The sequence below is a fragment of the Chiloscyllium plagiosum genome, unplaced genomic scaffold (genome assembly GCF_037043375.1).
Source record: "Chiloscyllium plagiosum isolate Xiang-an unplaced genomic scaffold, Cpla_swu_hap1 HiC_scaffold_18, whole genome shotgun sequence".
In the NCBI taxonomy this organism is placed as follows: Eukaryota; Metazoa; Chordata; class Chondrichthyes; order Orectolobiformes; family Hemiscylliidae; genus Chiloscyllium; species Chiloscyllium plagiosum.
The window spans coordinates 55,374,720-55,390,292 of NW_028270156.1; the positions used below are offsets into that span (position 1 = coordinate 55,374,720).

Genomic DNA, 15,573 nt, shown 5'->3' on the forward strand with positions numbered 1-15,573 from the left:
GACCTCTTTCCACCTATCACATTTCCAACGCCCCTCCTCCAAGTCCCTCCTCCCTACCTTTTATCTTCTCCTGCTGAACACTCTCTGCTCATTCCTGAAGAAGGGCCTGTGCCCGAAAAGTCGAATCTCCTGTTCCCTGGATGCTGCCTGACCTGCTGTGCTGTTCCAGCAATAAAGTTTCAACTTTGATCTCCAGCATCTGCAGACCTCACTTTCTCCTCGTATTAGTGATCATGTACTTGGGTTAATACGTGACTTCCCTGCAATGTTAGAATTACAAGGTAACATATCCCTACTATGTGTAGATTGTGTAAGGATGTAATTATATGCGCTACTGTTGCATAGTGGTCTCTGTATGATCCAGCAATTGTTGTAAAGTTGAAGTGAGCAGAGTGCGATGGATAATGACGGTAAATAATAATAGTCATTGTGGGAAGTGGTGCAATATAGTCACTTTTAAATGGATAGTCCTGCTTTGAAAATATTTATTTAATAAAAGAGATCTATGAATGGTAACATTTGAGGAATTGAGCATTGAATAGTCCTATGTAGAAATGGCCTCCAAATTGCAGATTTGATAATGAGCTTTGTTGTCTTGTGGCAATAGCCTTATCGTTGGTGCTCATCTTTTCAGGCCCGTAAGCTGCTGCCTGTGGACAAACTGGAACACCTGAAGACACAACTGGATGCTGCCACACAAAGTCACCTTATTGCCCGGTTGGAGGAGACTTTATTGAAGTTGGAACCCTTTGACTCAGCCTGTAGCAGCCGCCGGAGCAGCTTTTCTTCTCATGTGTGTGGTTTGTAATGGTCTTCCACTGTAATGCAGTCTTTAAGTTCTGCCCAGATCACTGTTTTTAGTTTAGAGCGGGGGTTTTATGGTGCATGACAATAATTGTTATATGTGTTGAACTTGAACATATCCTGTTGTTAGTCAGCTTTAGCTCTTGAGAAAATATCTGTCTGTTTCAGAACAAACTTGGTGGGGGAAGTATGCTACTCTGTGTTGTTTGTTTAACTGTCAGGTCTGTGTTGAGTAGGCTGATCTCCTGACATGATGAGAGAAGCAATCAGCTTGGCTTCTGCCTGATAATTTATTGCCAAGTGACTTTCATTGGAATGCAACTAGGATTTTCGGTTTTGCTGGTGCTGCTGTTAAGAGTTGACCCACATATTGACATGCATTGTCCAAGTGTTGTCCAACAGGATTTCTGTGCTCACCATTTATGTGGTGATCATGTCTCCATACAGATATTCATTCACCACATGATGTAAAATTTGTGCAATACAATTCAAACAAATGTACCTGTTTTGAAAACAGGTTTGAGATTTTAAACCTTCAGCAATCGAGATCTATATACCCAGGAGAAGGGTATCGATCGAACTTTGCAATCCAACTATTCCATAAAGCAAGCCAACTGTACGTACTCTCAAAGGATGGTGACAATTTGTTAATTGTGTTTTGTTTCTAATGGTGTGTCTCGCTTTATATCATTTTATTGGAATTTGTACTAGGAGACTGGGAGGATTAAAGAATCACCAAATTTCTATCTGTATGTTTGCATCTCCATTCCCATACTTGATTTACTATGTCACCTGCTATTTCCGAACCTAACGTGGATAATTAATAGATCTTTTCCTGAAATGTTTCTTTTCCTATTACACAAAGTACTCTTCCTTTCAATTACTCTTTTTAACAAATCTATTAAGGTGAAAGCTGAGCTCATCTGCATGTTGCTGTGCCACCTAACTTGCCAGAATTGCACATTTCAACTCTCATTTGCTGCCATGTAGTACTTTCAGAGGCTTGTGCACAAGAACTATTTTGTGAAAACGGCCAAATATAAGCTAATCAAAACCAATTTTTCCAGTTAGCATATCAGGGTTTCTAAAGTAACTCATGAGGACAAGTTGGACTGCTGTCCTTTGAAAGGCCAGCGTACTTTCATTGTGCTTCACTCAGCAGTCTCACGGTTATAACTGAGTCCTCATTTAGGGACAAGGTAACAAACAGTGTGGATGATGTTTCTTGTTTCATTAAGTTGATTTTACAGCTTGTTAATTGTTAGGAACCCAACAAATGAACTACAAGTAGTTCTTCTAAAACATGGTGGTTGCGTTCTTGTGCAACCCCACATTATAGAATATTTGCACTTTATAACAGTGCTTAGTATTGCCGATGTAATTGTGTTAGAGCCAATACACATTTTAAAAGTTTGCACTTTTTTTTCCGCAGCATCTCAAGATTTTACATTTTGATTATTTTTCAGGAGAGTTTTAATGTCCTAGATTCAGGTATTTATCGTGTGATTAGTCGTCGAGGCAGCCAATCGGATGAGGACTCTGGTTCATTGCACAGCCATCTATCTGAGGAAGAGAGACTGAGGGAATTTACTTCAGTACAGGAGGAAGAGCAAGGTATGTCCTCCTTAGGGAGGACAATTAAACTGGGGCTAAATCTGTGCTTTGCTGGAACTCAGCTTGATTTACTTAAATGAGGACAGTGCCATTGAGAAATGCCATACAGAAATTTAGCTCATTTGTCAGTTCAAAAGAAACATACTACTAAATTCATCTTTACAACATTGAAGATTGAAAATACTGCTCGGAGCATTTATTTGTTACATTCTTTACTACATCTAATGTTGTAGCACATCACCTGGTCTGTGGTTTGACCTGTACCAATTGGGAGGACTGCGGTTCTCCATTGATCTTTTGTTTTTGTTTCCATTTGTTAGACAATGTCTCCCATTCATCCTTGAATATTGAAGGTGATCGGAGTGAGACACTGATTCCATTTCATCTTCCATTATCATTCCGTTCCACATCTTCACGAGTCTCTTTACAGGCTATGAAGGAAAGGTAACCTTAATTATTTACTACTGACGCTATTACAATTTTTGACATGTGACCCCAATGAACACTCTGACCGGCAATGACAGTGTGTAACTGAATCAGAGGAATCTGAAATTGATTCCTCATATGTACCTGCTGGGCAAGGTAGACAAAATTTAAGGAATTTTATTTTGGTGCAACTCTACGAAGAGGGGAAAGAACTTCGGCTACTGACTACTTCTGGAATGTGCGAAGAAGTTAGGTGAGGACAGTATTAGGTTTTACTGTTGTGTGCCAATGATCAAATAGCTTGCTAGCACTTGCTATTTCGTCTAATGTGAACAGTGGGAGTTTTGTTATGATTAGGTAAGGAGGAATGGATTGAATTTCCCATTCATTTTTAATCCTGAATTGCTTGTAAAAGGTGTTAAAATTTGGAAGATGGACCTACCAGTCTAGTTCATCGACTTCTTGTACAGGATTAGCCAGTTAGGTTTTCTTGAGCTTTTAACAAAGAGGTCAGAGTTACTATTCTGAAAATTACCCAGATAAAAACATTAAATGGATTAATATAAATTCCAAAACACAACACACATGCTTGTAATCCATGCACGCGATGATACTTAAAATGTAGAGGAAGACAAATTTGACTAAATACAAAGTCAAAAAACTGGTCACTGTGTATGGCTTGTATACTGGTCTGCTGATACTTCGCTAGCTTTTGCTTCTTAACTGAGGTGATGTTTCAAAAATTGGTTATCAAGTCCCTTTCTCCTCTAGATGTTACTGCAGAAACTCAAAAGCTTTACCTGACTCTAGGCCTGTAGACAGTAGACTGAAGGGCAGGGGAGGAGAAAGCAGCATCTCCCTCCTTCTGGTAACTCTCTCCCAACCCAAGACCATATACATACGTACAGCTTGGTTAGTCACGTGACTTCTCTCTAACTGCATTTAGAAGTTCAAAAATTAGCTTGGGTTAGCTCATGTCAGCAGTCATTTTAAATTTCTTATCCCAAGACGGTTTAGATTCAGTGTACTGGTACAGACTTAAAATCTCCATTTTGATAAGGTAGCAAAGAGGATGTTTATATGTCTCCATACGTTAGAATGTGACTTGCTCAATGAGGCAAGTTGGCAACCATGAAATATAGCATCCATATATCCCTTTAGTTCTGAAATGCGGGGTAAGTGTCTTTTCTTTTCTAAAAAAAAAAGTCTTTCAGTGTAAGTCCAGCTGCTTAAATTGGAAAAATTAATATTTGATGTAGCACATCTACATGATGTAGCACATCAGGGATGATTGGTATCTGTGAAGCAAGACCCCTCAGAAATGAGCAGGAGGGGGAAAACATTGACCTAAAAATAAACTAGTCTTTGTTTTGTGCTCACTTAAGTTTTCATATAATCAATATATTTATTATTCTCCTTAAGATTTTTTTTCAGCTGTGAAATGAGATTGCATAGAATAAGCCTGCATTCCTGGTCTCCATTTAAGTGGTTGTGTATTTTTGAAATTCTCTACCATAGAGAGTTGTGGATACTCCATTATTGAGTATCTTCATGATGAGTGTCCTTAAAGACTGAAAGGAATATGGGTACGGTGCAGGAACGTGTTGAGGTATAGGTCAAAAAGCCACATCCTGTTCTGATGTGCTTATGAAGATCCCAATAAACATAGGAACATTGGAAAGGGAGTAGGCCATTCTGCCCCTCGAGCCTGCTCCACCACTCATTAAAATCATGGCTGACCTGTGGCCTAGCTCCATCTGCCTGCCTTGGCCCATTTCCTTTCATATCCTTGCTTAATAAAAATTTGTCTATGTCAGATTTAAATTTAACAATTGCATTAGCATTGACTGCCATTTGAGCAAGAGCATTCCAAACCTCCACTACTCTGCATGTTAAAGTGCTTTCTAACAGCCCTCCTCAATGACTTGGCTCTAATTCTTCAACAACACTCCCTTCGTTCTAGGATTAGACAAATTAGCCTTTTATTCTTGAGCATTTAGAAGAATGAAACCCAATCAAGGTTTTCAGGATATTAACAGGGAAAGACAGGATAGGTAAAGCTAAATTATCTTAAAGATAATTTATCTAATCTCTCCTCATAATTTAACCCCTGAAATCCAGGTATCATCTTTGTAAATCTGTGTTGAACTCTCCCCAGTGCCAAATTATCTCAGTGTATGACCTGGATCTGCTCTCAGTACTCTCAATGGGGTCTAACCAGTGTTGTGCGCATCTGCATTATATTATTCCAGCCCTTCAGATATAAAGGCCAGCATTCCATTCTTCACTATTTTCTGCACTTGTTTGTGGCATTTTAAAGAACTATCTCATCCACTCTATTTAACTTTGTGCTGTCTAAAAAATATCCTGATCTTTCCTTCTGTCAGTCCGGAATGGATAACCTCACTTATATCAGAATCCATCTGGTAAAACTTTGCCCATTCACCTAAACTATAGATATCCTGTTGTAATTTTATGCTGTTGTCAACATTGTCTACAACGCTGCCCAAATTTTTGTTCATAAACAAATTTGGATGTTTGACTTTTTTATGCCTTTATTCAAGTCGTTAATGAATATTGTGAATAATTCACACCCCAACACAGATCCCTGCAGGGCACTACTGGACATATCCTGCTAATTTGAGTACTTACCCATAATTCAACTGTTTTCTGCCACTCAAACAATTTTCCTATCTATGTCGGTAATTTACTCTCAATTCTGTGGGCTTCCACCTTCTACAAACAACATCCTCTATCCACCATCTTTATCACCTCTCAAAAAACTGAGGTTTGTCAGGCATGACCTACCCTTCATGAATCAATGCTGACTTTGTGATCAACTTTAATTTTTTGAGGTGATCAGTTACCGTGTCCTTTAAAACAGAATCCAACAATCTCCCTGCCACAAATGTAAGGCTAACTAGAAGCAGCATTAATGTAACTAATTGTAGCCTTGCTGATTTTACTTGCCAAGGAATAGTAAAACTCCACTGGTCAGGTTCTGGAGGTCTTTTTCCACATGGTGAGCTGTCACGCTTCTGATGGAACAGATGCACAAATGCAAATAATCTCTTGCATGTCTGTTTTCAGAAGACAGTAAGTATCTTGGAATATCTTGAGGGAACTTGGCACATATACAAACCCAGAACAATTTCATTTGTGTCAGGCAGCAGAAAGAGGGGGCACAAGGATTATGAGCAGCAAGCTTAGAACAAATGTCAAAGCATTCCTTTTTATCTAAAGGGTGGCATTGGCTGGGATATCCTGCTGGCAAGGGTGCCCAGTACTACAAGATTTCAAACATAGAGAAAACTAACTGGCATCTGTCATGGGAGGGATAGCTAACATTGCATTTGGGAAGGTCGAGATCAGATAGGATGAGGAGTCATCTTCATCCAAGCATATCCTGTGATTGATGCAATGAGGGCCAGCAAGATAACTATTTCTTGCCTGTTTAAACCTAAAAGCATGTCAGATAAGATGTCCTGCGTCTCTGAAGAAGCAACACCTTACATGTTTCTGTTGAACCTTTTGACCTGTTTTACAGTGTCTCCAGCTTTGTCAGGAAAACAAAAGAAACTATCAGTACATTTCATCCCAACTCTGACTTTCGATTCAAATCAGACATAAAAGATAGTGAGCCACTCCAGGCACAAATGGAGGACCTGGAGCGCAGGTAAGAACAAACATTTATCTCAAGCAATTTAGCCACTGTTGTCATGAAATAATAATAATACATACTAATATTTATCTGAAACCAGAACCTTATCCTTTTTGGACTCATTTTGTACCCTAAGTTAGTTAGTTCTCTTGCTCTCAGCTAAATTAACATGGGAGACATTCCTTGTTGTGTACTTACCATAAGTCAGTATTTATTTTCTCCTGTATTTTTTAACCATTCCTAAACTGAAGGCAACAATTTATTCCAGCAGCACATTTCCTGTTTGGTCAGTTCCATTGGCTGTTCATTGTATCAACATAGACCATGAAGATTGGCAGAATTCTTTCCTTTTAGAAACATTGGAGATAAGCTACTTGTCCATTAATTTTGTACGATCATTTTCCAGCATGAATCTGCAATAACTATCATTATGACTGATTTCCTTTCTGATTTGCTTCCCAGCTACACAAACTAGTGTGGTGAATAAAATGTGATCAACTTTTTCAGCGCAGGTCTCTGCTGCTTGTTTTACAGTAAATGATGCTTTTATCCACCATGTCATAAGGGAAGAGGCCTCTGACATCTCTCTCTATCTGTTGACCCTCAGCAACTGACATCCAAGTTCAGATCTGTCCAGGATCCTGAATGTTATTTGCAAAGACCAAAAGGGCAACAGTTTGCTCTAGTCTTTTAACTGTTCAGTTTAGGAAAAATTATTTAGATTGAAGAATTGTTATTAAAAAAGCTCAGAAACCAGAAGTGGGGATAGGGAGCAGAATGCATGAAAACACATAAGTGTGAGGGTTAAATCAGTCTGCATGTAGTGATGGATGTTAATTATAATTTATTATAATAGGCTCATTCATAAAGTCAGCAAGTATGGGATACAGGGAGATTTGGTTATCTGGATTCAGAATTGGCTGGCTGACAGAAGGCAGAGAGTGGTTGTAGATGGAAAGTATTCTGCCTGGAGGTCAGTGTTGAGTGGGCCTCTGCTCTTTGTAGTTTTTATAAATGACTTGGTTGAGGGGTGGGTTAGTAAATTTGCAGATGACACAAAGGTTGGAGGCGTCGTCGATAGTATAGAGGGCTACTGCAGGCTGCAGTGCGACATAGACAAAATGCAGGCCTGGACTGAGAAATGGCAGATGGAGTTCAACCTGGATAAATGCGAAGTGATGCATTTTGGAAGGTCAAACATGAATGCTGAATATAGGATTAAAGACAGGAATCTTAGCGTGTGTGGAAGAACAGTGGGATCTGGGTGTGCAAGTACATAGATCCCTCAAAATTGCCACGCAAGTGGATAGGGTTGTAAAGAAAGCATATGGTGATTTGGCTTTCATTAACAGGGGGATCGTGTTTAAGAGCCGCGAGGTTTTGCTACAGCTCTACAAGTCCCTGGTGAGACCACACTTGGAATATTGTGTCCAGTTCTGGTCACCCTACTATAGGAAGGATACAGAGGCTTAGGAGAGGGTGCAAAGAAGGTTTACCAGGATGCTGCCTGGACAGGAGGGCTTGCCTTATGAAGAAAGTTGAATAAGTTCAGACTTTTCTCTCTGGAGAGGAGGAAGAAAGGAGACCTGATCGAGGTATACAAGATAATGAGTGGAATAGATAGTCAATAGCCAGAGACTTTTCCCCAGGGCAGGTTTGACTCGTATGAGGAGTCATACTTTGAAGATATTAGGAGGAAGGTATAAATGAGATGTCAGAGGTAGGTTCTTTACGCGAAGAGTTGTGAATGCATGGACTGCGTTGCCAGCGGTGATGGTGGAAGCAAAGTCAGTGGGGACATTTAAGCGACTGCTGGACATGCACATGGATAGCAGTGAGTTGAGGAGTGTGTAGTTAAATTACTATATTTCACGTTAGGATTAAACCTCGACACAACATCGTGGGCCAAAGGGCCTTTTCTGTGCTGTATTTTTCAAAGTTCTATGTTCTATAACTGTAATATGCTGACTCATTACAGCCTGAGCATTGATAACAAGCCTCAGGAGGAGGACCAACTGCAGGAACTGAAACTGGCAACAGCAGAGGCTGTGTGAGTGTGAATTCTTTTTATTGTTACATGTTTAATAAGTACCGACAAATTAAACACTTCTGATTTTGAACACGCATTGTCTGTATCAAGCATCCTTCAAGTAAAGCACAAGTTTTGCAAAATCAGGCCTTCCTCCACACTTTTGTGTAACTTGCAGGACTAAAGCATAATTGTTAGAAGTGGGATAAAACCCCTTTTGCCCTGCCTCAATAGTCAGTCCTTGAATAGATACCTTCACTAGCTCAAAAATTCTGATGCCAATGCAACACCTTACTGCTGCCTTGACTGTGGTCAGTTAATTTGCCATTGTCTACTATTTGTATCATAGATTTTTTTTTCTTCTGTATTGATTACTAGTAAATGCTGTTAAACATGTAGATTAATAAGTCTGATTTAAAGATTTAGGATCACTTGAATTTCAAATTTAATGAGATGTGAGATTGCTTGGATCAGCAATATTTAAAACTGAGAGTTGGCTGGCTGCTCTGTAACTAGATTTACTTGTTGCTTGTGTTTGTTTTTCATAGGATTAAACTACAAAATCCCCTGGTTTTGTTTGAAACCTCGCTTCTGAAGGAAACACTCCAATGTTGGCTCCCTCATTTGGAAAAAACATTTCGATTTGAAGTAAAAAGTCAAACTCTAAATGACTCCTCAGAGGTGGAGTCAACAGTATTTAGTCATCCGGATTCAGCGATATTTACCTGTAGAGAGATAGAGATGCCAGGAGTACTCAATCATCAAGGAGAAGAAAACAAGTTAACAGCAATTAGCCACCAAGAGAATAAAGAGGAACCAGTAACATTCCTTCAAAAAGAGGGGGAAGACTCAACACCATTATGTTCTCAAGAAGAGGAGGAGCAACCAACATCGCATTCCAGCCATGAAGAACCAGAGGTGTATTCTGACTTGCTTCACCATCAAGAGCAAAGAGAAGAGTCACTAATGTTCAACAATCAAGACCAGGAGGACAGAGCAATCCTAAAACATGGAAAAGGAGCAATGGAGAAGGCAGTTGCACCCAAGGATGCAGTGGTAGATAATGATCCTTTTTCATCTGAATTGTCCAGTGTGCCCTTTGTCACAGCCCCTCCCTGCACCATACCAACAGATCTCTTTAAGGACATGACAGAACTGAGCACTTTGTGTTTTGAGTTAGAAATATTTGAAAGTATGATGAAGGATAAATCCACAGCAATGGAATTGCCCGAAGATGGCACTGCAACTCAGGCCTGTCTGTATTTGCGAAATTATTTCTTCTTGTTAGACTTGATGAGAGTGAAGCGCAGCATCATAGCTCGTAACTGGTCCACTCCTTGGGTGTGGCAGACACTCATCCTGGGTTTGCAAGGTAAGTTTCTAACATTGATTTCATACCTCTGCTACTTATTCTGAACCCCCACCTCTCTTTCTCCATTCTTTATCATAAACAATAAGACCATAAGACATAGGAGTGGAAGTAAGGCCATTCGGCCCATCGAGTCCATTCTGCCATTTAAGCATGGCTGATGGGCATTTCAACTCGACTTACCTGCACTCTCCCTGTAGCCCATAATTCCTTGCGAATTTATCAATCTCTGCCCTGAAGACATTTAACGTCCCGACTGCCACTGCGCTCCGTGGCAATGCATTCCATAGGCCCACCACTCTGGCTGATGAAATGCCTCCTCATTTCTGTTCTAAATTCACCCCCTATATGCTCCCAGCTATCTGTTGATCCATGTTGTGTGATCATACACACCCCAGGAAAACTGCCTTAATGATGTCTCTTTATTTGACATCAAACAATTTTTCTCTGATTAAGGGCTGCACTGTCCTGCTTCATTTTCTGTCTTCTGACCTGATTGCAGTTTGAATTCTGTGAAGGTGAAAGGCTCACTAGTAATCTCTACATTGATTTCCTGAGGCTATTGCCCAATTCAGGTGTCATTGAAATACCAGTAGGATTTCAGCAGACCTATCCTCCGAGTGATTAAGACATACAGACAAGGAGAACTCAGAATCTTTGTTGGAACATGTATGTTTGTTATATTTGCTGATGTTACCTGGTGCTACAGTAAACTTTGCACTGGGTTAGGGAAAGGAAAATCACTGAAAGTTCCTTTTGATTATTGTTTACAGATAAGCGATAGAAATGTTTGTTGTATATGTTTAACAAAGACAGTTGTACGCAGTTGACATCCTAACCTATGCTGTCTCTATCTCGTTCCCTTGAAAGTATGCTATGGAAAGTGACAAATGGGCTGTGCAGAGCAGAGAAAAAAATATTGATTCCTCACCAAAGAGAAAAAAGCAAAAACAAAGTGCCAGCAATGGGAAGAGTTGAATGAGATGCAGTTTAAACAGTCTGCTTTTAAGTTTTCGACTGTTGTATGTCAACATTACCTACACCTGTGAATGTAAATGTTCACAAATGCCACTGCTGGGAAGAGGACTAACCTGTTGTGATGATAAGTTATGGTGGGAATATCTATCTGTAGCATTGCAACTTTGTAGTGGGAGGAGGACTTCACCTTGTCACCAGTCACTGTGCATCAGGAATATCTGAGATTACTTGGGGCCGAGCCTATAATTGGAGAAACCAAGGGCACCGAGACTAATTTGGAACTAGCTAGTTGCAGCTGGCAGTAGTTAGAATGGTGACAGATATGAATTACAGAACTTGATGAACTGGTTTAATTCTGGTTTTGCAAAATCAGATACTGGGACAAGGGCAGACTCAAAGCCTGAATAACTCAAACTTAATCTATTTGCTTACAGAGAGAACACAGTTTCACTCCATCTCCAATACCATTAAGGATGGAGATCTGCCGAAAGTGCTGAAGTTTCTCAGTGGTGAGAAGCAGTTACAGAGTCCTTTCCTATTAGCACATGCAGCCAGGTAAACCTGTTTTATTATGTTATAAAACCAATCTATTTTAATAGGATGTTTCACTTCCTGTCAGGAATCTTGTTCCTAAAAGGATTCACTCCTCTAGTAGGATCTTTGCATTGAAACAATATTCGCGCGCTCTCTCTCTCTCTCTCTCTCTATTTCTCTCGCTCTCGCGCTCTCTTTGTCTGCACTGTATTATGTTACCATTAAGGCACTATTACAAAGCTATTAATCAGCCACCTTTTCAATTTTAGAATATTGCTCTGTCCAACTCTGACTGTAATTTGGTACTGTTGGCCTTTGTCCAATATTTCCTAGCTTCATTGCCACCTAATTTCCTCCTTCAGGACTTGATTGACAAGAGTTGCTTTTTATCCATTCTGGGATGTGAATATTGCTGGTTGGGCCAGTATTTATTGCTCATTCCTAATTGCCCTCAAGAAAGTGGTGGTGAGCTGACTTCTTGAACCGCTGCAGTTCAGTCGGTGCAGGTATATCATCAACACTATTAAAGTGGGACATTCAGGATTTTGACACATATCACTGCTCCTTCAGTGCTGCTATTTCCAATTCAGGATAGTGAATGACTTGGAGTGGAATTGCAGGTGGTATTGTTTCCGGGTATCTGCTGCCCTTAACCTTCTTAGATGTTAGTGGTCTTGGGTTTGGGTGGTGCTATCTAATAATTACTGCAGTGCATCTTGTAAATGGTACACACTGTTGCTTCTATGTATTAACAGTGAAGCGTAGAAATATAGAAAATTGGTGCAGGAGTAGGCTATTTGACCCTTCAAACCTGCACCACCATTCAACATGATCATGGCTGATTATGCAATCTCAGTATCCCATTCCCACTTTCTCTTCATACCCCTTGACCTTGTTAGCTGCAAGGACCACATCCAGCTCCCTCTTGAATAAATCTAATGAACTGGCCCCTACAGCCTCCTATGGGAGAGAATTCTGCAGGTTCACAACTCTGAGGGAAGAAATTCTTCCTCATCTCAGTCCTGAATGGCCTACCCCTTATTATTGGACTGTGATCCCTAGTTCTGGACTTGCCCAACATTGGGAGCATTGTTGTTTCATCTAACCTGCCCAGTCCCATCAGGTTTTTATAAGTTTCCATGAAATCCCCCTCAATCTTCTAAATTTCAGCGAGTACAGGCCCAGTCATTCCCCATTTGTCAGTCCTGCCATTCCAGGAATCAGTCTGGTGAACCTTCGCTGGACTCCCTCAATAGCAAGAATGACCTTCCTCAGACTAGGAGACCAAAACTGTATCGAATATTCAAGATGTGGCCTCACCAAGACCCCAAATAACTGCAGCAAGACATCCCAACTCCGATACTCAAATCCCCTTGCTATGAAGGCCAGTATGCCATTAACTTGCCTCACTGCCTGCTGCACCTGCATACTAACCTTTAGCAACCGTTCCACCATGACACCCAGGTCTCGTTGCACCTCATCTTTTCCTAAACTGTCACCATTTGGATAATAATCTGCCTTCCTGTTTTTGCAACTAAAGTGGATGCATTCACATGTATCCACATTCAAGAGGAACCTCGATTACCGAATTTCAGATTATCTGAAGAAGATCAAGGTCCCGATAGAAACATTACATCAAAGAGGTGTTTCAACATTGATCGCGTCTTTTATTTACAATAATTAAAAATGAACCTGGCCGACTGAAATGCTGCTAAGAACAGCCCTGGTCATCGATGGGAGCCCATGCAGTTTCCAAATGATTGACTTCCCGTCCTCTCTGACTCTCCACACTTTCCCTGGAGTTCTACACAGGGGTGTATCCTAAGCCCTCCTTCACCAGACAATAATCTCTCCAGCAATCTCCTGTACAGGGCAAAGGTGGAACTTGTCAAAAGGTTGCAGTAAAAAGGTGTGTGTGTGTGTGTGTGTGTTTGTTATTTTGAGACTCAGTCCCCCAAAGGCAGCAGCAGTCTTACTTTTGGAGGGGTGGGGGGGTGAGTTTGGATAGGGTAGTGGGAAGCTTCAGCAATGCTGCAGGTCCCTTACACACATGTGTGTGTGTGTTCAGAAACAAACCCTGAGACAGAGAGAGGGAGCAAGGCATGCAGAGCAAGGAAAAAGGAAACTTCTGAAAACTCTGAGCCCCAGAGGAGAGGCATTGAATCAATTAACCAAATAGTCAATTATCCAAATGATAGTGCCTGCCCATCTCATTCGGATAATCAAGGTTCCTCTATATACTGCATTTACCAAGTATTTGCCCACTCAGCCAGTCTATCCAAGTCACCTTTTGGCATCCTCTTCACAAAATGCACTGCCACTCAGCTCAGTGTCATCTGCAAATTTGGAGATATTGCATGCAATTCCTTCATCCAAATCAGTAACTTATATTGTGAACAGCTAGGGTTCCAGCCCTGGACCCTGCAACACCCCACTTACCACTGCCTGCCACTCTGAAAAAAGCCTGCTTATTCCAACTGTCTGCTTCCTCTGTGCCAACCGGTTCTCTATCCATGTCAAGACACTACCTCCAATTCCATAATTTGGAGATGCCGGTATTGGACTGGGGTGTACAAAGTTCAAAATCACACAACACCAGGTAAAAGTTCAACAAGTTTAATTGGAAGCACTAGCTTTCAGGGCACTGCTCCTTCATCAGGTGGTTGTGGAGTACACAATTTTAAGACAGAATTTATAACAAAAAGTTTACAGTGTGATGTAACTGAAATTATACATTGAAAAATACCTTGATTATTTGTTGAGTCTCTCTTCTGTTAGAATGAACATGATAGTTTCACTTCCTTCCTGAGAAAGAAGTTAACTGAAGAATGCAACTTTTAAAATAAGTTTTGTTATTTACATATGAAAGAAGTGAAGCTATCATGTTCATTCTAACAGAAGAGAGACTCAACAAATAATCAAGATATTTTTCAATGTATAATTTAAGTTACATCACACTGTAAACTTTTTGTTATAAATTCTGTCTTAAAATTGTGTACTCCACAACCACCTGATGAAGGAGCAGTGCCCTGAAAGCTAGTGCTTCCAATTAAACTTGTTGAACTTTTACCTGGTGTTGTGTGATTTTGAACTCCAATACTATAAGCTTTAATTTTCCTTACTAACATCTTGTGTGGAACCTTGTGTATCTGGACTTTGAAAAGGCTTTTAACAACATCTACTGATTCATCCTTGTCTATTTTGCTGGTCACATCCTCAAATAAATTCCAGAAGATTTTTCAAGCATGGTTTCCCTTAGTTGCTGACTTGGACCGATTCTGTCCCCACTTTCCAAACTTTCAGTTCTTACATCTTTAATAATTGGCTCCAGCATTTTCCCTGCCATAGCTGTCGGACTACCCCAATTTCTCTCTTCCTCCTTTTTTAAAACACGTGGGGTTACATTAGCTACCTTCCAATCCATTGGAACTCTTCCAGAACATACAGACTGTTGGAAAATGATCACTAATCTACAGAATGTTGGAAAATGATCACCAATGCATCCACTATTTCTAGGGCCATTTCCTTAAGTACTCTGGGATGCAGAACATCAGGTCCTAAAAAAATCTTATTAGGTTTTAATCCCATCAATTTGCACAATTCCATTTTATCCTTCATGCTTGACCTCTGTCCTTTAGCATTTCTTGAAGATTATTTGTGTCCTCCTTAGTGAAGACAGATTCAAAGTATTTGTTCAACTGGTCTGCCATCTCTTTGTTATCTATTATGAATTCACCTGATTCTAACTGCAGGGGTCCTACATTTGTCTTCACCAGTCTTTTTCTCTTCACATATCTATAGAAGCCTTTGCCGTTTATTTTTGTTTTCTGAAAGCTTACTTTCATATATATTTTCCCCTTAAGAATTAAACCCTTTGTTCTCCTCTGCTGAATTTTAAATTTCTCCCAGTCCTCAGTTTTGCTCCTTTTTCTAGCCAACTTATAGACCTCTTGTTTGGCTTTAACATTACCCCATTAGCCATGGTTGAGCCACCTTCCCTGTTTTACTGTTATGCCACATAGGGATGTCCAATTGTTGAAGTTCATTCATGTGTTCTTTAAATGTCTGCCATTGTCTCTCCACTGTCAACCTCTTAAATATATTGTCTAAGCTATGTTTCTCTGGTGTTTGCAACCCTTTTCTTGTATCCGATCTAAT

General features: G+C 40.2%; 1 protein-coding gene across 1 annotated transcript in view; it reads left to right on the plus strand.

Moving 5' to 3' along the window:
- hps5 (HPS5 biogenesis of lysosomal organelles complex 2 subunit 2) overlaps nucleotides 1-15,573 on the plus strand; it is a 56,009-nt gene that overhangs the window by 26,384 nt on the left and 14,052 nt on the right. The window contains exons 11-17 of the mRNA XM_087996667.1: nucleotides 635-793; nucleotides 2,271-2,418; nucleotides 2,739-2,862; nucleotides 6,392-6,520; nucleotides 8,484-8,555; nucleotides 9,083-9,906; nucleotides 11,316-11,436. Of these exons, the coding sequence (XP_087852793.1) occupies nucleotides 635-793; nucleotides 2,271-2,418; nucleotides 2,739-2,862; nucleotides 6,392-6,520; nucleotides 8,484-8,555; nucleotides 9,083-9,906; nucleotides 11,316-11,436 (1,577 nt within the window). The remainder of the gene's footprint in view (nucleotides 1-634; nucleotides 794-2,270; nucleotides 2,419-2,738; nucleotides 2,863-6,391; nucleotides 6,521-8,483; nucleotides 8,556-9,082; nucleotides 9,907-11,315; nucleotides 11,437-15,573) is intronic.